General features: G+C 31.1%; 1 protein-coding gene across 6 annotated transcripts in view; it reads right to left on the bottom strand.

Annotated features, from left to right (window-relative positions):
• PCDH11X (protocadherin 11 X-linked) overlaps positions 1-21,753 on the bottom strand; it is a 728,057-nt gene that overhangs the window by 107,368 nt on the left and 598,936 nt on the right. For 4 of the 6 annotated variants that reach the window (XM_055081827.1, XM_055081828.1, XM_055081830.1 and 1 more), the window contains one exon: positions 11,616-11,639. The exons of the other annotated variants lie outside the window; for them this stretch is intronic. In XM_055081827.1, coding sequence (XP_054937802.1) covers positions 11,616-11,639 — 24 coding nt within the window. The remainder of the gene's footprint in view (positions 1-11,615; positions 11,640-21,753) is intronic. 6 annotated transcript variants of the gene reach the window in all.

Below are 21,753 nucleotides of genomic sequence, written 5' to 3'. Positions count from 1 at the left end.
AAAAACGGAGCTGGAGGAATCAGACTCCTTGACTTCAGACTATACTACAAAGCTACAGTAATCAAGACAACATGCTACTGGCACAAAAACAAAAATATAGATCAATGGAACAAGATAGAAAGCCCAGAGGTAAACCCACACACCTATGGTCAACTAATCTATGACAAAGGCGGCAAGGATATATAATGGAGAAAGGACAATTTCTTCAATAAGTGGTGCTGGGGAAACTGGACAGCTACATGTAAAAGAATGAAATTAGAACACTCTCTAACACCATACACGAAAATAAACTCAAAATGGATTCAAGACCTGAATGTAAGACTGGACACTGTAAAACTCTTAGAGGAAAAACACTCTTTGACATAAATCACAGAAGATCTTTTTTGATCCACCTCCTAGAGTAATGGAAATAAAAACAAAAATAAACAAATGGGACCTAATGAAACTTCAAAGCTTTTGCACGCAAAGGAAACCATAAACAAGACGAAAAGACAACCCTTAGAATGGGAGAACATATTTGCAAATGAATCAATGGACAAGGATTAATCTCCAAAATATAGAAACATCTCATGCAGCTCGATATTAAAAAAACAAACAACCCAATCCAAAAGTGGGCAGAAGACGTAGACATACAGATGGCCAAGAAACACATGAAAAGCTGCTCAACATCACTAATTATTAGAGAAATGCAAATCAAAACTACAATGAGGCATCACCTCACACCAGTTAAAATGGGCTTCATCATAAAATCTACAAACAACAAATGCTGGAGAGGGTGTGGAGAAAAGGGGACCCTCTTGCACTGTTTGTGGGAATATAAAGTGACACAGCCACTATGGAGAACAGTATGGAGGTTCCTTAAAAAACTAAAAATAGAATTACCATATGATCCAGTGATCCCACTACTGGGCATATACCCAGAGAAAACCACAATTCAAAAAGACACATGCACCCCAATGTTCGTTGCAGCACTATTTACAATAGCCAGGTCATGGAAACAACCTAAACGCCCATGGACAGATGAATGGATAAAGAAGTTGTGGTACATATATACAATGGAATATTGCTCAGCCATAAAAAGGAACGAAACTGGGTCATTTGTTGAGACTTGGATGGACCTAGACACTGTCATACAGAGTGAAGTAAGTCAGAAAGAGAAAAACAAATATCATATATTAATGGATGTATGTGAAACCTAGAAAAATGGTACAGATGAACCGGTTTGCAGGGCAGAAGTTGAGACACAGATGTAGAGAACAAACATATGGACACCAAGGGGGGAAAACTGCGGTGGGGTGGGGATGGTGGGGTGCTGAATTGGGCAAATGGGATTGACATGTATACACTGATGTGTATAAAATTGATAAAAAAAAATGCAAGTCCTAACTTGGTAATTACCTTAAATGTAAACAGATTAAATACTTCAATCAAAAGATATAGATTGACAGAATAAATTGAAAAATGATCCAACTATATGCTGGCCACAAGAGAAACACTTTAGATTCAAAAATACAAATCAGTTGAAAATAAAATGATGGAAAAATAGATACCATGCAAACAGTAATCAAAAGAGGCATGGAGAAATTGTATTAACATGAGACAAAAAACACATTAAGACAAAAAATGTTACTCGAGACAAAGAAGCATATTAGGCAAGAAAAGGAAATAAAAGACATTCATATTGGAAGGGAAGAAGTAAAACTATCTCTATTCACAGGTGAAATAATGTATACAAAAAATCCAAAGAAATACACATAAATACTCTTAGAGTTAATAAACAATTTAGTAAGGTTGCAGGATACAAGAACTACATAGATAAGTCAATTTTTATGCACTAGCCATGAACAATTTGAAATTGAAATTTAAAAACAATTATATTCACATTAAAAGAATAAACTATTTAGGAACCTATTTAACAAAAGAATTTCAAAATTTGTATATTAAAACTACAAAACATCAAGAAATTAAAGAAAATTTAAATAAATTGAATGATATATGTTCATGGATTAAATGACTTAATATTATTAAAATGGCAATACTTCCTAAATTGTTCTATATATCCAATACAATTTTTATTAAAATCTGAGCTGATTGTTTTTTTAAGAAATTGACTTGCTGATCCTAAAGTTGTTTCAGAAATTCAAGCGATCCATATTAGCAGAAACAATATTGAAAAGGAGGAACAAATTTGGAGAAATGCTTTCTGATATCAAAACTTAACACACAATTACAATAATCAAGACTTTGTGGTACAATTATAAAGATAGACATGTAGATTAATATACCACAATTTATATTCCAGAAATAAACATATTCATTTTGCTCAATTTTTGACATGAATGCCAAGAGAGTTCAATGGGTAAGGAATAGTCTTTTCAACAAATGCTGCTGGAACAATTTGATTTCCACATTCAAAAAAATGAAGTTGGATTCTTACCTCACACCATATACAAACATTAACTCAAAATGAATCAAAAACCTAAACGTAAGAACTAAAACTATACATTTTTTAGAAGAAAACTTGGGTGCAAATCTTGAAGACCTTGTATTAGACATTGATTTCTTGATGTAAAAACTTAAAGCATCAACAAACAAATAAAAAATAGACAAATAAGACTTGATGAAAATAACTTTTGTACTTCGAAAGACAGTATCAAGAAAATAAAAAGACCACCTACAGAATGAAAAGAATTATTTGCAGATTGTATATCTTTTATGTAACTAGCATCCAGAATTTATAAAGAACTCTTACAACTCAATAATTAAAAAAAAAAATCCAAAAGAAAAATGAAAGGTATCCAAATAAACTTTTCTCCAAAGAAGATATACAAATGGCCAATAAACACATGTAAATCTTCTGAGCATCATTAATCATTAGTGAAATGTAAATCAATGCCAAAGTGAGATAATAATTCACACCCATTACTGTGGTTACAATTAAAAAGACAGATATTGACAAGTGTTGGTAAGGATTTGGAGAAATCAATACCACCATACAGTGTTGATGGGAACGTTAAATGGTACAGTCACTTTGGAAAACAGTTTGGCAGTTCCTTAAAATATTAAACATAATGTTAACACATGGCCCAGCAATTCTACTTTTAAATATACACTGAAGAGAACTGAAAACATGCTCACACAAAAACTTGTACACAAATGTTTGTAGCAGCATTATTCATAACAGCCAAAAGATGGAAACACCCACATTTCTATCAACTGATGAATGGATAAACAAAATGTGTGTATCATACAATACAATGATATATTACTCAGACTTACAAAGGAATGAAGTACTGATATATACTATAATGTGGATGAATCTTGAAAACATTTTGCTATGTAAAAGAAGTCAGGCATAATAGAATACATAGTGTATGATTCTATTTTATGAAATTTCCTGTATAGGCAAATCTAGAGACAGAAGTGAGGGTATTGGTTGCCAGAATGCAGATATGGGGGATTAGGGTGTGACTGCTAATGGTTATGTGGGTCTTTGTGGGTAATGAAAATGTTCTGGAATTCAATAGTGGTGAAGGTTGCACACATTTATGAATATATTAAAAACAACTGAATTGTACATTCTAAAAGGGTGAATTGTATATTATGTGAATTTTATCTCAATAAAAGCACTAAATCAACATATATTAGTTCTGCTATATAAGCTTTCAAAGAGAAAACGTTTACAATAGCTGTATTCAAGGGAAAATTGAAAAGTTGAAGAAACTGCAACACACACTACAATTAAATCCCATAACAATGCAACAAATCCTTTTAAATTAGGATGTGTTAATTAATTAGTTAAAAAATTTTTACAATTTCCAGTAAAGAGTCTTTTCAAGAAAGTATTAATTGATTGGGTGATATTTCTTAAGTAAATTCTAAAAGTAAGCAAATGTGTATGGTATAACCCTAATTTTGAATTTCCATTAAACTGTAAATAAGAATTAGTATATAATATTATCATAGATAAAATGGAAATTCAGAGTTCTTGCCAGAAAACCTAAAAGAACATATGGAATAAATAAAACCTTGGTAGTATTTTCCCTTCATAACAATGCTGTTTTTTTGAACATCAATTAATTATAATAAAATATTAAGTTTAGGGGAGTCATAGAACTAACCTCAAAAATAAATTAGGCAGGGCAGTTACTGATAACTAAGGAAAGTAGATGCTTTTATACTTGAGCCTAAAATTAGATTATCAAGTTAAGTAGTTCTGTTATCTGACTTTCAATCAATCCTGATTGCTTTAGCAGCTTGAAAAATGTGGAAGAATATGCAGAAGTATATATGATTAAAATGTAGTTTTGTTTATACAGTTTTAAACAAAATTCCAATATCATTTTTCATGATGAAGCTACGCATGGATCATTTTGATATTAAACTGAAATGCAATCAATATAGCAGGCATGACAGAGTACATTCTCAAAGTGATCCACCCAGGCAGACTCTGGCTTATACTTCTGCCTCTGAATATTTTGAGAAAATGTTGAAAATTGTATATAGTTTTTTTCTAGCAATCCAATTTGAAATTTATCTCTATGTTATCCTAATGCAAGGTCACAATATGTTAAATCTTCCTACAAAGTATAGCATGGAACATTAATATCGTAATTTCATCTATTTATGAATAAATAACTCTACCTCTGCCTCTATCTAACTTCCATCTCTAACTATAGCTATACTACTAATTTTCTCCCATGTCATCCCTTGCCTATTGGAGAGAGATTAAAAGATGAAGGAAGGGAATTAGTATAGTGTCTGGCATGTACCAGATACTCAAAAAAGATTGTTGAATAAAAGGAAGCAAAGGGCAAGAGAGCTGTCGAGAGCTGTCAAGAGGCCTGTAAAAGGGAAGGTTGGGAGGAAAAGGCAGGTCTGTGCAAGGCTTTCAGGAAACTCTTTACTCTCAATGTACATTAGCATGAAAGGAGCAATAGGGCTACATCTACAAATATAAGCCAGTTTGATGAAATATTGTTAGAAGAAATCATACAATCACCTATTTTAAAATAACCCATTGTTTGCAAGTGGCAGACTTCATTGTCACTGCTTTGAAATGTGAACAATGAGTAATGTTTTATACCTACTCATTAAAAGTTGGTGATTATTATTATCATTATCATCAAAATCAATACTTAAAAAAAGAATATCTATTACTTAGTGCCATACAGTCTGCTTTCTGTAATCATCCTTTCTTTCAAGAGCTATGTCTAAATTAATGATAATAGAATCACTTTAGAATTGAAACGTTTGGAGTAACAGTAATTTCCATAGTGTAGCATGAGAACTAATCTCAGTATTTCAATTCAATGAAATATTTTTATCAGAAATGTTTGGAACTAGTTTTGTCACAAATTATACAAATACTCAGGAGTAAAATTTTAAATGAAGTCCATTTCTTTGATTAATTAATATTCACATATTTTCTTCTACTGTATGTCCCCAGGTTTATAGTTATATCTTTGACCTACTATAAATTTTTTGGATCTTTATATTGGAGTGATGATCTTTTTCCAAATACTTTGCCAATTTTCACAGCACAATTTGTTTAATAATTCATACATATTTGTTTACCTCTGCTTTTGATTATTTTTAAATCATATATTAACTTCAGGTATGCATTATGGTCAGCTTATTTACTATTTTACCACATTGATCTATCAATTTCTACACACCTACCATCTTGTTTTTGTTAAAGCTTTATATATTTTGACATTTGTTGACAAAAATATTTCCACTCTTTTTGTTACTTCTCTAAATATTCTTATTCTTTGCATTTTAAACACATTAGAAAAAGCTTAAGAAGGCCAGAGTCAATATATTTGGAAAGTATTTAATATGAGTTTTCTAAAGTTCCCTATTTCTTCCCTCTTATCTTATAGGATATTGTTACATTTGGAGAAGAGCAACAAATATAGACAGCAAAGAAAATACAATTTTTGTTAATCTGATATAAATTCAAACTGTAAAGCCTTCAACAGTCAGTTTCTTCAAATGTAAACTGTTAAAATTTTATAAATTTCACTTGGATTCTGAATAATAGGTAAATAGTATATTCCATATCTTTACCTATAAGCAACAATATAATTAGATATGATTGTAGTTAAGAACATAAAGCATTTTTCGATTTACTTAAATGTTGTCTTATTAAATGAGCATTGCAGTTCATCACTTTGTAAGGTGTTTTCTGTTTTTAGCTTGGTGATATTTTGGACCAGTAATAAGTGATTATCAAGTGAAGAAATCAATGCTTTAAATTGTCTCTGACACACAGCATTATTTATAATCATTTTTATAGCGGGTGAACCTAGGAAATACACCCTGTGAGCATGAGCGCCATGAACACCACATGCACCTATCTATTATATAAATATTTTAGATTTGTTTAAGAAATTACATGCTCTTATTTAATATTCTTAGAAATTCACATTCTTACATTCACATTAACATGGTAAATTATATTGCTAATATTTTAAAATTGAAGTATCACATTTTATATGAACTGGAAGATAGAAACTTTTCAGCCTTCTGGCTCAAGTTCTGGTAGTAATACATATTGATTATTATAAAACCCTATACAATACACGTTTTTAAATCATCCATGCCTCAAGATTAACAAGCACCAATCAGTGTTCTCTACTGAAGGCTCCTCTTGAAAACTACTCAAGAATTTCAAGGAGAGCAAATTGCAATGAATTGTGGTTCTTAAGAGCCTCAAACATATGACAAAAAGTCTGCAATTGAAAGTGTTGACTTTGATCTATGCAGCCCTTTGTTGTTTCACAGTGGACATTGTTTCATTCCCCATGGCAGCAAAAATCAACAAGAGTACCCTTCCCAAATGTTTTCTTTTTTTGTGTGTGGTATGCGGGCCTCCCTCTGTTGTGGCCTCTCCCGTTGCGGAGCACAGGCTCCGGACGCGCAGGCTCAGCGGCCATGGCTCACGGGCCCAGCCGCTCCGCGGCATGTGGGATCCTCCCAGACCGGGGCGCGAACCCGGTTCCCCTGCATCGGCAGGCGGACGCACAACCGCTGCGCCACCAGGGAAGCCCCCCAAATGTTTTCTTTATTTCTTTGAACTTTGGCCAGCCAGGGAGAAAATGTCCTCAGATAAGCAAGGATAAATTCAAGGTTTTCAAGGTTTTTTTGTTTGTTTGTTTTACTTCAAGGTATAATATCAAGCCAATGTATACCAAAGCCCTTTTTTTCTCTGCAGCCCAATCCCAAATCCTTAGTCTTCGAGAGGGATCTAAAGCTTTGTTGATGTAGCAGCCACTAGCCACACATAGCTATTGAACACTTAAAATGTGGCTAGTTGGAACTGAGATGTGCTGTATGTGTAAAATGCATGCCAGATTTCCAGACTTACTATGAAAAGAAACTTAAACTATCTTATAGAAAATTTTTATATTGATTACCTGTTAGAATAATGATATTTTGTTTATGTTGGGTTAAATAAAATATATTGGTAAAATTAATTTCACCTAGTATTGGTTTTTTTGTTTGTTTGTTTTTTTAAATGTGGCCCCTAGACAATTTAAAATTATATATGTGTCCCTCATTATATTTCCAGTGACAGTGCTGATCAAAATCAACGATAATAAATTACTTGAACTTCAAGACCCCTGGGCTATATTCTCAGATAGACAATTTACCTAATGAGAAAGTTGCCTTTTCAACAATCAATTGTTATGTGTGTCCTAGAAAAAAAACAACTGTTTGTAAAGTATATTTCAACAGAAAAATTCTGCCTCATAGTAGACCCAGCTTTTGATATGGCATCTGCAAATGAAAGTAAAGTAATATTTTATCATTTTACTGTGTCAGTCAAATTGTATCAATTTCAAGGCACTGTAAGAGTGATGAATAATAAAATTATGCTTTATGAAATCAGGGTTACTATTCTTATTAGCTGTAGCAGAAGTAATGTTTATGGCTCATTTAAATGTTCAAGCCATGATTTGTTAACAAGCAGCTGAACAATATGTCACCTAGCAATACTATTTATTTCCCTACAAAGATTTTTAAAAAGACAGTAATATATACCCAGAGCATAAAGTTTAAAGTATGCATTTTTTATTCACAAATTATATACTGTTTCAAAGCTATGCCAAGAGTTTTTATCAGAATGATAACACTAAAGTACTGCACCCATTTTCTAACTTTAATACACTGCATAGCCTCAAAAAGATACTAAATTTTCTACTAGTCTACTTTTATGTGATAAATAATATCACGTTTGTTTCTTTTTTTATTGTAAAAAAAACATTCAAAAAACAGTACAATTTTATCATAAGGCATGTTTTTTCTAGTTCTATGTGTCACTGTATAATACATAATATGGTGGAATGAACTTGTTATACATGATCTAAAGAAGGCAATTTTACATAGTAAAATATGCAAATGCTTCATTAGACTTAATTCCCTTCACAAATATTGCTCTATGACATTCTAGAGTCTACTATTAGTAATCTAAAACAAAACTAACAAAACTGCACATTTATTTAGTCCTTTGGTCTGAGAATTTAGGGAGATACTATATAAATTAACATGAAGTGATTAATATTATGGCCTGTGCTATACATTTTTCATTTTGAAACTTACACATGCATTTCCATTAACTCCTAGCCATGAAAAAAAAAAGATACCTTATGAAAAGACATTACTTTTCTAACTAATTGACATATGAAAAACTCCATATCTATCATGCATAAGGATGAATTATATTTTATGTTCACAAACTCTTATTAACTAAGTAGTTGGATGAAGATAGGTGAGATGATTCATTTGGCTGAGAGATAACTCATTTCCCCAGTCTTTCCTAGAACCTTCCGCTTCAACCTACTTTTCCCCCCACATTCTCATCTCTAAACAGCTTCTCCTGACTCATATTCAACACTTCAAGTATAAAGTAATGAACTCCTAAATTACAGCTGACCCTTGTGTACTAACAATAAATATGGAAACCTCTCTCAAGAACAGATCCCTGAGAGCTATCTGAAGGCCAGAAGGGTAATAAAACACTGTAACGATATGCCAACACTCAGCTTGGGCAACTGAACATTACTATGGACAACGAACGACTGCAGGTAGACAAACCAGTTGACATTCTATTGCTCAAACCCTAGACCTCAATGAAAACAGAAAATGTAATTGAAATATTATAGCTAAAACTCTCACCTTACATTAAAACATGTCCACAAAAAAGGAAAGTACACTTGCAAGCAAATTCAATGAAAGGTATTAATTTATAAATGTTTATTAATGTATGTTTTCCTCAGAAGGAGGTACAAAAGAATTTGCTCTGAATGAACTGACAAGTTTATATTTGCAATTTCTTCCTTGGGGACAAGTAAAGCATACCGTAATTCTCCTACTACTAATAATTTGCATGTATATATTTTATTTACTGTGAGGGAAAAAGCCTACATATTTTTGTATTTAAGAAAAAAACTCTATGTCATCCCTGGTTATCAGTTACCCTTCAATAGAAGAGTTAAATAAATGAAATGATCTTAGTTTTATAAATTTATGATTAGAGTCGTAGAGGGCTTTTTCCTCTTATAAACTAACATTTTACACATAAAATATGCCTAAGAAATTGTGCTACGTGAGTTAAATAATAGCAAGTCTACTCAAATGAGTTGATGGAAAATGGATATATAAAATATGGTATGAAAATTATCATAGAATATAACTACAAAAGGTACTATGGTGTTTCAGTGCAGTTGGAGGCAGAACCCAGTTGCATTATGAATATACTAAATAAATATCAATTAGAGCAATATTTAAAATATGAGTTTAATTGCAATGATCATTACTCATTGGTGTATTGATGAAGGTTCAAAAATCTAAGTAATAGTAGTGTTTTATACAGGGAGAGTGTTTTAATTCATTTTATCAAATGAATTTCTATATTATTTAGCCTTTCTTTGCCTCAGTTTCTATCTCTGCAAAATGGATAAAATGATAGAACTTACACATAGCAGTAGTGTATTAAGATAAAAGCATTTGTAGATTATTAGGGACAGCATATAGAACTGTACACAATTTTGTTTTGTTTTTTAATTTGTGATTATTATTATTATTATGTTGTCATGTTTTAGCAGCATGACTTCTCCTGAGGCTTAAGCATACTTATGATTACTAGATTTTTTTTTAATGAGGGAAAGAAGTAAATGAAGACTCTAAGTTTAAATGACTTGGCCAGTATGCATCTAGTCAGGTGCAAAACAGTCATTAGAACTCTAGATGTCCTGGCTCACATTCAAATGCTGTCTCCACTATGCCTCTGAATAGTTATGCTCAAAACACCTTGACTTTGCATCACAACCACAAAAGTATCACCATGACTTTATATAGCTCTAGTTTCTGAACAGTATCTATTATGGGACACATAAAAACTAATGAGAAGGGGAGAGAAAAAATGAAAAGTACATGCAATGCATCCACTTTCACCTGAATAACCCATGTAAATGTTGAATACTCAAGACTTTCATGGGGAGTAAAATATTTAGCTTGAAATTCTGCTAGTTAGATGATAGTTAAAAATTTATCATGGACATTAAAACAAATTACATAAGATCACAAGAGAACTATGCCAATGCAATGTAAAAAGACCAAAGCAACATTGAAAAAAACATTTAAAATACCAAAAATAATAACACATGCTGTTAGTATTGATGATATGTCAAAATTAAAAATTAAAGGGAAAGTTCTTTACATAATGATTTAGATTTTTATGACTGATTTCAGAAAAAAATATTCTTTGAGTGCTATTTCCACTCAGTCAAAATATTTATGGACTGTAACATATTTTAAAAGTGTGTGAAGTGAAATGAATTATTGTCTTAAATAGCAATGAAACAATATGATAGATCCATCCTGAACTATGAAATGTGAAATACACAATAAAGAAATTGGTACATATACACAGAGAATGCAAATATATTTGGAACATTCAAAATATCCTGCATCATTTTAAAACTTTATCAGCACAGTAAAATTACATACATTTTAACTGATTGCTTAAACTCCATATTTAAAGATATTTGTTTTCTGTTGACCATGACTTAGTATAGATTCACATGTAATCTATATATATTTTTTGGCAAAGAAAATGCATATTATTTGCAAGTTCACAAAGAATGTCAACTTGGATTATTTTGTTAGGCATGTATACAGCATTCACGGTTTACAGATCAATTTCAAATGAAAATATAGAAAAGTAGAATTATATATTTAATGCATCCTCAGACAAAATCCTGAATATGCTTATACTGTCAGAGGAGAAAAATGAATAATTAAATTCATAGGTAATTTGAAAGTAACTACTGTAAGTCAAATAAATGACTACAGGGTCACATTAACATCTAAAGATTAATTACACACAACTTGGAAAAAGCATCCAGTTATATAAGATATCCAAATGACTGATACCTTTCCTAGACATCAGTTCATTTTAAACATCTAAAAAATGTGTTTGAAGCAAACAGTTGAAATTGCAATGTTTTATGAGAAATGAAGAGGCCAAAAGTTCTTAAAACAAACACAAATTCATTTTAAAATGATAAATGCACCATGGTTATGATTTGTGTTGATTTCTACTGTACCTTTCTTTAGTCCAGGAATGAAAGCTAAAAAGAGAGTTTAACAAAGTTAAGTACAAATAAATATTTTCTTTTATTCCCAACATGTTACATTAACTAAATAAATGTAAATTGTAATATATTGCAATATATGTTCAACATCATTTTTTAGAGAATGTGATGACTGAGATAGATAAGGTAGAATACTGATAACCCATAAAAATCTATCTCCTATAGTATGTTTTTCTAAACTCAGACCAAGCCTATGCTATATGCTGACCTCTTGGGAAGTAATGATTGGTCCTTCCTCTAAAGGCAATGTATTGTTAAACTCAACATTTTCCAAGAACTCAGTAGATTTTCTAGCTTCATTGCCGATGATAACAAAGTATAGTCCTCTTTTAAAATTTCACTTTTTCTCCTGGAACCTCCTACAGGAAATGTAGGGTAAGGAAAACATTGTTTTTGACTTAACAGGTTGTTTTTCCTCCAAAACCGATTTTTAAAAATCATGGGAAAAAAAAAAACATCAACAGATACTAATATTAGATGGCCCAATAGTAGTATTCTTATCTTGGTTAAGACACTTTTTCTGTAATACAGCTATTTTCATAACGAAAATTTTATTTATTTCCCACAATTAAAAATGGGGGATTCGAGATCATTATTTTTATTATCCAGATAAATAAATTCTGGCACTGCATTATTAAGTGACTTCCTTCAAAACACTGTGAGATCATGCTTGATCTAAGACAAATAGTAAAGTCTATTTTTCAACAAAACAAAGTAATTATATATTTATAACTACTTTGGTATGTGTTGATCCGGACAAATGAATCACAGATTTATTCTTTGTAAAATTTTAAAGCCAACAGTAAAAATGATTTTCTGATATATTTAATAACACACATCTAAAGATAAAAACTTTAAAGATAAACATTTTGAACTTGTTAAAAATCAACTTTGGGGCTTCCCTGGTGGCGCAGTGGTTAGCAATCCGCCTGCCAATGCGGGGGACACGGGTTCGAGCCCTGTCCGGGAAGATCCCACATGCCGCCGAGCAACTAAGCCCGTGCATCACAACTACTGAGCCTGCACTCTAGAGCCCGTGAGCCACAACTACTGAGCCCACATGCCACAGCTGCTGAAGCCCGCGCGCCTAGAGCCTGTGCTCCGCAACGGGAGAGGCCACCATAATGAGAGGCCTGCGCACTGCAGCGAAGAGTGGCCCCCGCTCGCCGCAACTAGAGAAAGCCTGTGTGCAGCAACGAAGATATAAATCAGTCAAAAATAAAATTAATTAATTAAATAAATAAAAATTTAAAAAAAAATCAACTTTGGATTAAATTTGAATATTATGAAACTAAAGATGTATGAAATGCTTAGAGAGAAGGAATAGGTCAAAGACAGAAAAATGGAAGTGAAAGTAATGTTTCTATGCAATAATATGGATTAATTAGAGAGCATTGCACAACATTTTAAGTGTCATTGACATATACATGGCACATTTATTTTTCATCATAAAGTGTTTTGTCTATAAGCAACATAATTTAATGGTAATACAAACCAAAGCATAAAGAAAAAAAAAAAGTAGTGCTTTCACAAGGCACTTTAGGTAGAATTGATCTTCTAAATAATATTCATCAACCCTGCACCCCTCAAATAATGGTTCTACTTCAATGATAAGTCTCTCACTCTCTCTCTCACACACACACAGTATTTTAATTTATTATTGGAATTAATAATCAATTCCTGTAATACTTTTTAAAAAATTCCTGTAATATTTAAATGTAGAGTTTTCAATATACTGGGGTGAAAAAGAAAGGCTGTTTTAAGCAGAGAAGTAATAAAGTGCTTGAAATGTGATAGGTCTAGACTTATTTCTAAGGGTAAGGAGGTACAAATAAAAAAAGCAAAACAGGTGACATGACAACAATGAAAAAGAAGACAAACATATTTATAAAATCTATCCCAGGAGACATTTAGCTGCCAAGCTGAAAAATGAAAATTGGTTTATAAACCAGTAAAGTCAAATATTGATCAATTTTCTTTAAAATTCAGGACAATAGGCAGATTCTGCATAAAATTTTCAGGACAGTTCTGAAGAGACACAAATTCATCACATGAAAAATAGTCAAAAAGGGAACAATTTTCCCCCTCTAAAGCAATATTAAGTACTCATATGCTGACACAGAAATTAATAGATAAATTCATTATATTAGGAAGATTTTTTACATAAAGTTCATTTCCAAAGGCATTCCTAAATTTCAATTGCTTCCTAATGTTTAAAGGTTTACCATTGATTTTTTTGAAGTATCCACACTGCTCAAGGTTTTTGCAAGATCAAAATAAGGATAATCCTTATCATTTGAGATACTAGAATCTATGTGAATCACTATGACTGAAATGAAATTTTTTACTAATTAATCCAACCAAAGTTATATTATGAATGAGTATATCATTTAGGTGTAACTTGAAATTTTACTAATAAAATAAATATATCTAACAAGTTAAACTTGCTTTCACCAGGAAAATTGTTTTCAGGTTATTAAATATTCTGCAATGTATTTAATAATAAATGTATTAATTAATAAATTTAAGCCATTAATAGTTCAGGTATCATTAGTTTTACTTACACAAATGCAATAATCACATAAAAATTTAAGTTTGTGTATGTGCTTACTTTGAAATATACTTGAGGTTTTAATATTACTTTCTAAATTTATTACTCAAATATCTTAATTAGTAAAGGAACATAAGTAATTAATTAGTAAACAACATGAATTACTGGGATTCTTGTACTACAAGTTTAAATTAAGGAATCACATTTTACAGTAAAAAATGCAGCTTCTACTTAAGTCACATAAAAATTACAAAATTTATCACGATAACAATACCAAAACATGTTTTATTACTCTACACAAACATATTTTAACATTTCCTTCATAATCCTAACATAAATGTTTAAATACTCAACATGCACTAGGAACATCTGGCTAAATGTGAAAAAATATATTGATAAATAGATACTGCTTGAATAGCTTAAAGGTCAACAGAGCTCACCACAAAGTTGATGGTGTTGCCTTAATGTTTGTTGATCAAATATCATGCACCAATCTATTACTGCCATTTACTTCAAAAAAGTAGTAACAATTGCAGTTGTTTTATCATGTATATTTTTTAAAGTCACATAATAAAGCTACTTTAATGAAATTTTAAAAGGTCATTATCTTGGGGGTAAGTAAGATTTGAAAACATTTTTAAAGACATTCATTTGGAGATAATCAGATATCTTTGCCACTATAGTCAATTGAAAGATAATGTTTTCTATAAGTATTAAATAAATATTTAAATATTTATTTATTTAATGCATCACCATGTCTCAGTACATTACTGTGTTTACTATGCTTCTTAATATAGAGAAAAATCTGATAAATCAAGATTCAATTCAGAACCTAACACATATTCTAAGTTATGGACTAATTTTTGAGAACAAGTTCCTCATTCATTTTCTTATGCCAAGCCACACAAGAGTTTGTACTGAAGGTCACAGAATATAGCTGAATCGGTATAAAACAAGCAAACAAACAAAAAAAACCAATGTACTTGAAGATTGTAATGTCAAATTAATTGGCCAATACCTAGTTTTCTTTGCATAATGCTAATTTTAAAGCGTTCCATAAGATGTGCCAAGAAGATCCAATTCTTGATGTATAATCCAAATCACCCCAGTGCATCTCCTGTTTATTGCAAAACTAATAAGCTACAGCATTATTGTACTTGAGTCTGAACCACAAAAATAGTGACGCTCAAATCAAATTTTCTGTTCAAATTGTGTGTAAGGTTAAGGCTACAAATGCAAAAGATGCAAGATGATTAGTATAATGAGTACCTTATTTACAATAAAAGCAATGTTGCAAGTATAAAATAAATTTTTCATCTCTGTATATTAAAATTTCCATTCATATAGGTCCTGAGTTTCTATAAAAATTAGTTTACTACTGGATTAAAGAAATATTCAGGGAATTCCATGGCACTCCAGTGGTTAGAACTTGGCAGTTTTACTGCCATGGCCTGGGTTCAATCTCTGGTCGGGGAGCTAAGATCCCACAAGCTGTGTTGTGCAGCCAAAAAAAAAATATTCATTTCAAAATTGACAACCAAAGTCATAGTGTTGGCTTTATTGGAGAGACTAAAACCTAGAAATTAAAAGGAAACGTTTTCACTAATATGCAAGTGCCATTCTCTACATTAATAGGATTTTGGTTAACCAAATTCATGCTGTGCCATACCAAATGGCTTATTTTCCTTTTTAGCCTAGAGTTGTACATATTTTTAAGTTTCTGAAGTTAACACATTTTTCCTATTTATTACAAAATATTTCTAATCCATAAACTATTGGCTGTATTTTCTGCCTTTTTATTTAGGGGATATCTTTGGGACCACAGCTTAGAGCTGTATGTCTTTTAAAATTCCTGAAATTAACTCATTTTTCCTATTCATTACAAAATCTTTCTAATCCATAATCTATTGGTTTTCTGACCTTTTATTTAGGGGATATTTTTGGGACCACTATAACAGATAGTACTTTCAAATGTCATTTTCTTTTTCATGTTGACAGTGTTTGTACTTCAAAGAGCACAGAGGTACAACTTAAATTTTTTCTAGAATAAAATAAATTCACAGGCCAAGGACCAGAGCCCTTAGAAAGTCATCTGATTCAACATTCTTAGTATACATATGAAGAAATGAGGTCAAAAGAAATGAAATGACTTAAAATGTACAAACTTGCAACTAGAAGATGAACAAGTACTGGAGATTCAAGGCACAGCATACTGGTTACAGTCAAAAATACTATATGACATACTTCAAAATTGCTGAGACTAGCTCATAAATCTTCACTTCAAAAAGAAATAATAATTATGTGACATGATAGAGCTGTTAGCTATAAAGCTACAGTGGTACTATATGACATACTTCAAAATTGCTGAGACTAGCTCATAAATCTTTTCACCTCAAAAAGAAATAATAATTATGTGACATGATAGAGCTGTTAGCTAAAGCTACAGTGGTAATCACATTGCAATATACAAATGTATCAAATCAACATGTTGCACACTTTAAACTTACACAATGTTATATGTCAATTATATCTCAAAAAAAATAAAAATAAATTTAAAAAATGAAAGGAAATGAAATTACTTATCTATGATCCACACAACTAATTAGAGGAAGAAGTAGAATTAGAATTCACATTTTCTCTACCAAAGAACTCACACACTATGAAATGTTTTATTGATGGTTTATTGATCATTTCCAAGAGATGGAAACAATATGTATATCCAAAGCTATTTGCCCAAAATAAACATTTACTACAGGGAGTATCAAAAAATCAGTGCTTTTAGAATATATTTTGGGGAAATGCCAACTTAGATGAATATTAAATGTAATTTACCTTTTCCTGTACACACCAATTGACAAGGGAAAACAAGAGAAGAGCATACTTTATGAAGAAAAATCTTGATTTGGCAAATCAAAAAAAAATAGATAATTCTTATTAAAAATAGTAATTTGTAATTTAGCTTGGTCCTGGAGTGTTATTCCTCCTTTCCTTAAAGATTTAAGTCGAAAAGTTCCATCTCAAAATCTGACCTTAATGTTTTAAATGGTTCAGAAGCATACGGAGTGAATGTAGCCAATCATAATAGTTCCTTTTGACAATTACAATTAAGAGAAGAAAAATTCTGAGATGTACAGGGCCAGATACCTTAGAGAATAGGACTCCTGTGAACACAGATATTTTGGCTTCACTTAATCACTTTGTAAAACTGTTACAAGCAGCACAAATGCTAATTCCAAATACTTCCGGTTTAGTTTGGTTATTTAAGGGAGAAGAGCCTTCTTTTAAAAATTGTGCTGTGAATTCCCTGGCGGTCCAGTGGTTAGGACTCCAGGCTTTCTCTGCTGAGGGCCTCTGTTCCATCCCTGGTCAGGAACTAAGATCCTGCAAGCTGTGCAGTGCTGCCAAAAATAAACCAAGCAAACAAACAAACAAAAAAACCCAACCAAACAAACAAAAAAAACACAAAAAAATTAAAAAAACTATAAAATTTAAAAAAAGAGTTGAGCTCACTCCCCCAACTTCAAAACAAACAAAAACAAACAAACAAACCTCAAGGAAACTGAAACATGAAGGATTCTGAACTTTTCAAGAAAGCAAAAGTTGGAACATAAGTGTTTTCACAGTTCATTGAAAGGACCTACCAAGGCCCTAGTTACATTACTCTGAGAGGTGTATGAAGCTGTTCTGAGAATAACACAAATTTAAATGATCTTGAGAAATTCCAAAAACAAAAGACTGAGGGCTGAATCCATTGTCTTTTCATTTGGCAAAGAAAATACTAAAAAATCAATATTTCTGAAATCTGCCTCTAAGCTATCCAAAATGTTTGAAACAATTGTAGCTCTCAAATATTTCACACCTTTTAATACTCAATCTGTTCTTGAGTGAATGAATTCTAAATCAAGACCATTTTAAAATAGGACTTGATGGTGTATCTGGTTTTTGGGTCCATAGAGAAATTGATTTTTAAAGCATTTTCCTTTGCCTGATTTAATGCAGACAAAGTACATACCTCCAAGGTAATAGTGTACAATTTGCACACTACTGAAGGATTTAAGTTTTTAAATCTCTCCTTTGTGAAATTTAATATGATTTTCTTTTAATCAGTTTATCCAATTTTAGAAGCTTTGACTGGCTTGTCAATGACCATGAGTTGTGCACACAGAAAAATAACACAGATAAACTTTCATTAAATCTAGAGACATGTGCTAAATGTACATGTACTAGTTTTATTAATATAATGAAACTTTCTTTTAAAAAGAAGTTACTTTTTAAATTAAAAAACATTTGAAAATATTCCCTCACATTTTCACCAAACTGTTTGCTCTATAACAAACTAATTAAAAAATCTGCTGTAGTAGGAAGAAAACAGTAGGTAATTAAAGTCTCTGTATGGCATAAGTGGACATGCTATCAGGGAATGGCTTTTACTAAAACACTTCAGATTATTATTTCATTAGTGGAAATCAACTTTGTGAATTCCAGAGTATTTTATCCTTCCACATGACTATATGCATTGCTAAAAATATTAGGCTCTGCATACCATTTAAAGTACAATTTAGAGACAAAGATATTTCATTGGAGAAGCATTTATATTTATAATATATGCACATCTATATTTATATTATAAACATATTATGTATATTTCTTATTATGTATAATATATATATGTAGTATATGAAATAGGAAACCAGGAAAGGAAATAGTTCATATAATAACCATTTGAAAAATACCTGATTTAATTCTATTTTGAGTAGAGGTTGATACATTTTTGTACACAGGAGCATAATTTTTAAAAATCCATAAGAAATAACTAATTTCAATAACATTCTATCTTTCACTATACGTAAATATTATATGGCTGTCCAAAGCAATGTTCTATTAATTTCACTTTTAAATTCTCTGAAAAATGAGAAAGATAGTGAACACTATTTATTCATAGTATTTTTTCTCTCAATGCATCAATTTAGAGAGTTGTATCTGGATGTACTACTTAGAAAATTCCAAGTAAATCGGTTATTCTATGATGTATTTCTTAATATTTACATATCACATATTTAAGTAGATAAAATGACTGAAAGAAAAGGTATGGTGTTAGAAGTGTAATCTGACTTGATGATTCTCTTTATGAATATGTTTTCATCTTCTCATATGCTACGTTAGTGCCTAGGAAGTTGTGATTTCTTGTAATCACAGTGAATTAATACCAGTTTAAATCATAGTACCAAGTTGGTATTTTTAAGTAATTGGAGACTTTTTGTTTATTTTCTATTTTATAGTCTTTCTCTCTAATATATAATTTGCTGGGACTTTGTGCCAGAGTACAGAACACAAGCTTTGGCAGAAATTTTCATTCTTGGAACTAACAGCCTATTCACATGTTGTATTTTAACATTTGGGGAAAGGAGTTAACCTTGAAACAATAGACCATTTCTAAAAAATAGTCTCAGGCTAGTTTTATTTTTTCAACTATTTGGGATATTATATTGAAGAAAAAATGAAAAGTAAATGTATTGGAAGACCTATTTTTCCATTAGGACAGTTAAAAGAATGAAATAAAATCCACATTTATGTTTGCTTGATATCAAAAGAAGTATGATCATATTTTAAATTTTAGATCTAAATTATTTTAAAACCTAGTGTTTAATGGCAATATCCATGTATAATTATTATCCATAAAATTATTTAGTTTTATATTTCAAATGTCAATGGATAAACCTGACATTTGGACATCTGGCTATAGATTTTAGGAATAAACAAGAAGAGACATTTTCCATGTGGTGTAACATTGGCTATCTATGTGGAGAACCAATCTCCTTTGGTGATATGTTGATAAATATTTTACATCAGCAAAGAACAAAGAGTAAAATACAGTGCCACAAACATGAAGAAGAAATGAAAAGTAGAAGTAAGCTATTTCAAACTGAATTAAATACAAGTTTATATGCACAGGAAGAGGAGGAGGAGTATGAAGGACTTATGTTATCAGTCTGACAGATGAACTGACTGCATAAGACATGTTAAAAGGTTTTTTGAATAAACCAAATGCTATCTGCCTTAGAAATCATCTTCACTTCATGATTACAAGACACAGATTCAAGGTAATGGCTCTTTGAATACACAAAATATAAACATTATATTTTGGTATTTGCAAAAGAAAAACATATCAGTTAGAGATAAAATATTGCCTAAGATCTACTTTTTACATAATAAGAAAGAAAATATAAATCTTTCACATAGTATAAATTTGATTCAGTACTTGCTTGAGTTCTTAAGCATTAATCTCTCCCTTTACTTAGCTAACTTTCTTCAAACATAGAATGATAATATTTCTGCTAGCTAGGTTGGGGAAATGATACACAAATTGTGTCAAATATGCAGATCAGTATTGCCAGGAATCTGAAATTTGGCCTGAGAGAATCTAAAGCATGACCAACCAAGATGTTTATTTAAAATGTATGCCAGTCCTATCTAGTCCTCTAATGCCCATTGCACTCAGATGAAACATTATGACACAAGGATTTGTAAGAAGGGACAATTACAATGTTCTAGGCAGGTCCCTGGATCCCCTGATTCCTAAGTAGCAATACTTTCCTATTCTGTTTCTACATTTGTACTGGATCATGCAGGGAAGAAACCAGTGTTCACTCAGTTTGCATAGTTACAACTCACTGAAAAAATTCTAAAAGTGATTTTACATGTTTTTTTAAATAGAATTAAGTTCAATTTGTATTTTATTTCTTTAAATTAAATTCAAGTACTACATGTAGTTTTGTTTGTTAAAATTGAAGGGAAAATTTTGTAATTAAATTAAATACCCAAACCACAATGTATGTTTCCAAAAACAAAATAATCTGACCTTTTCCCTATAATTTGAAACATTATACCTGGATTTCAAGTGTCAAGGGAAAGAGAAACATACTCATTTTTAAAATAATGAATACTACTTGATTTAAATAAGACCTAAGAATATTGTTTTTTCTTACTAGAAGATATTTTTGGGTTTGTTTTTTTTTCAGAATATATATTATCCCTTAGGTTGACGAAGTTAAAAGAATAATTTGATATGTGGTTTTGAACTAAATAAGCATGAATTTCTAATTCTTTTTCTTTTTAAACTTTACTTCCTATAAATAGTTAAGTGAATAACATCAAAAAGAACCAAACCTAGTGCATCATTATATATTTTCAACATAAAACCATATATGGTTATCAATAAACTCTGAAGACTATCACAAAACTCTCATTTTGAAAAATAGACACTTTCAGGAATGGACACGAAACATTCCCAGCTATCAATTGGCTCCTTAGTTCAAATAATTTAAATGAGATACATTAGAAAGAATATATAGGATAACCTCATCCACCAGAGGGCAGACAGCAGAAGCAAGAAGAACTACAATCCTGCAGCCTGTGAAACAAAAACCACATTCACAGAAAGATAGACAAGATGAAAAGGCAGAGGCTATGTACCAGATGAAGGAACAAGATAAAACCCCAGAAAAACAACTAAATGAAGTGGAGATAGGCAACCTTCCA

Source organism: Physeter macrocephalus, chromosome 21 (genome assembly GCF_002837175.3).
Source record: "Physeter macrocephalus isolate SW-GA chromosome 21, ASM283717v5, whole genome shotgun sequence".
Lineage (NCBI taxonomy): Eukaryota > Metazoa > Chordata > Mammalia > Artiodactyla > Physeteridae > Physeter > Physeter macrocephalus.
This window is presented reverse-complemented; position numbering and strand designations above follow the sequence as displayed.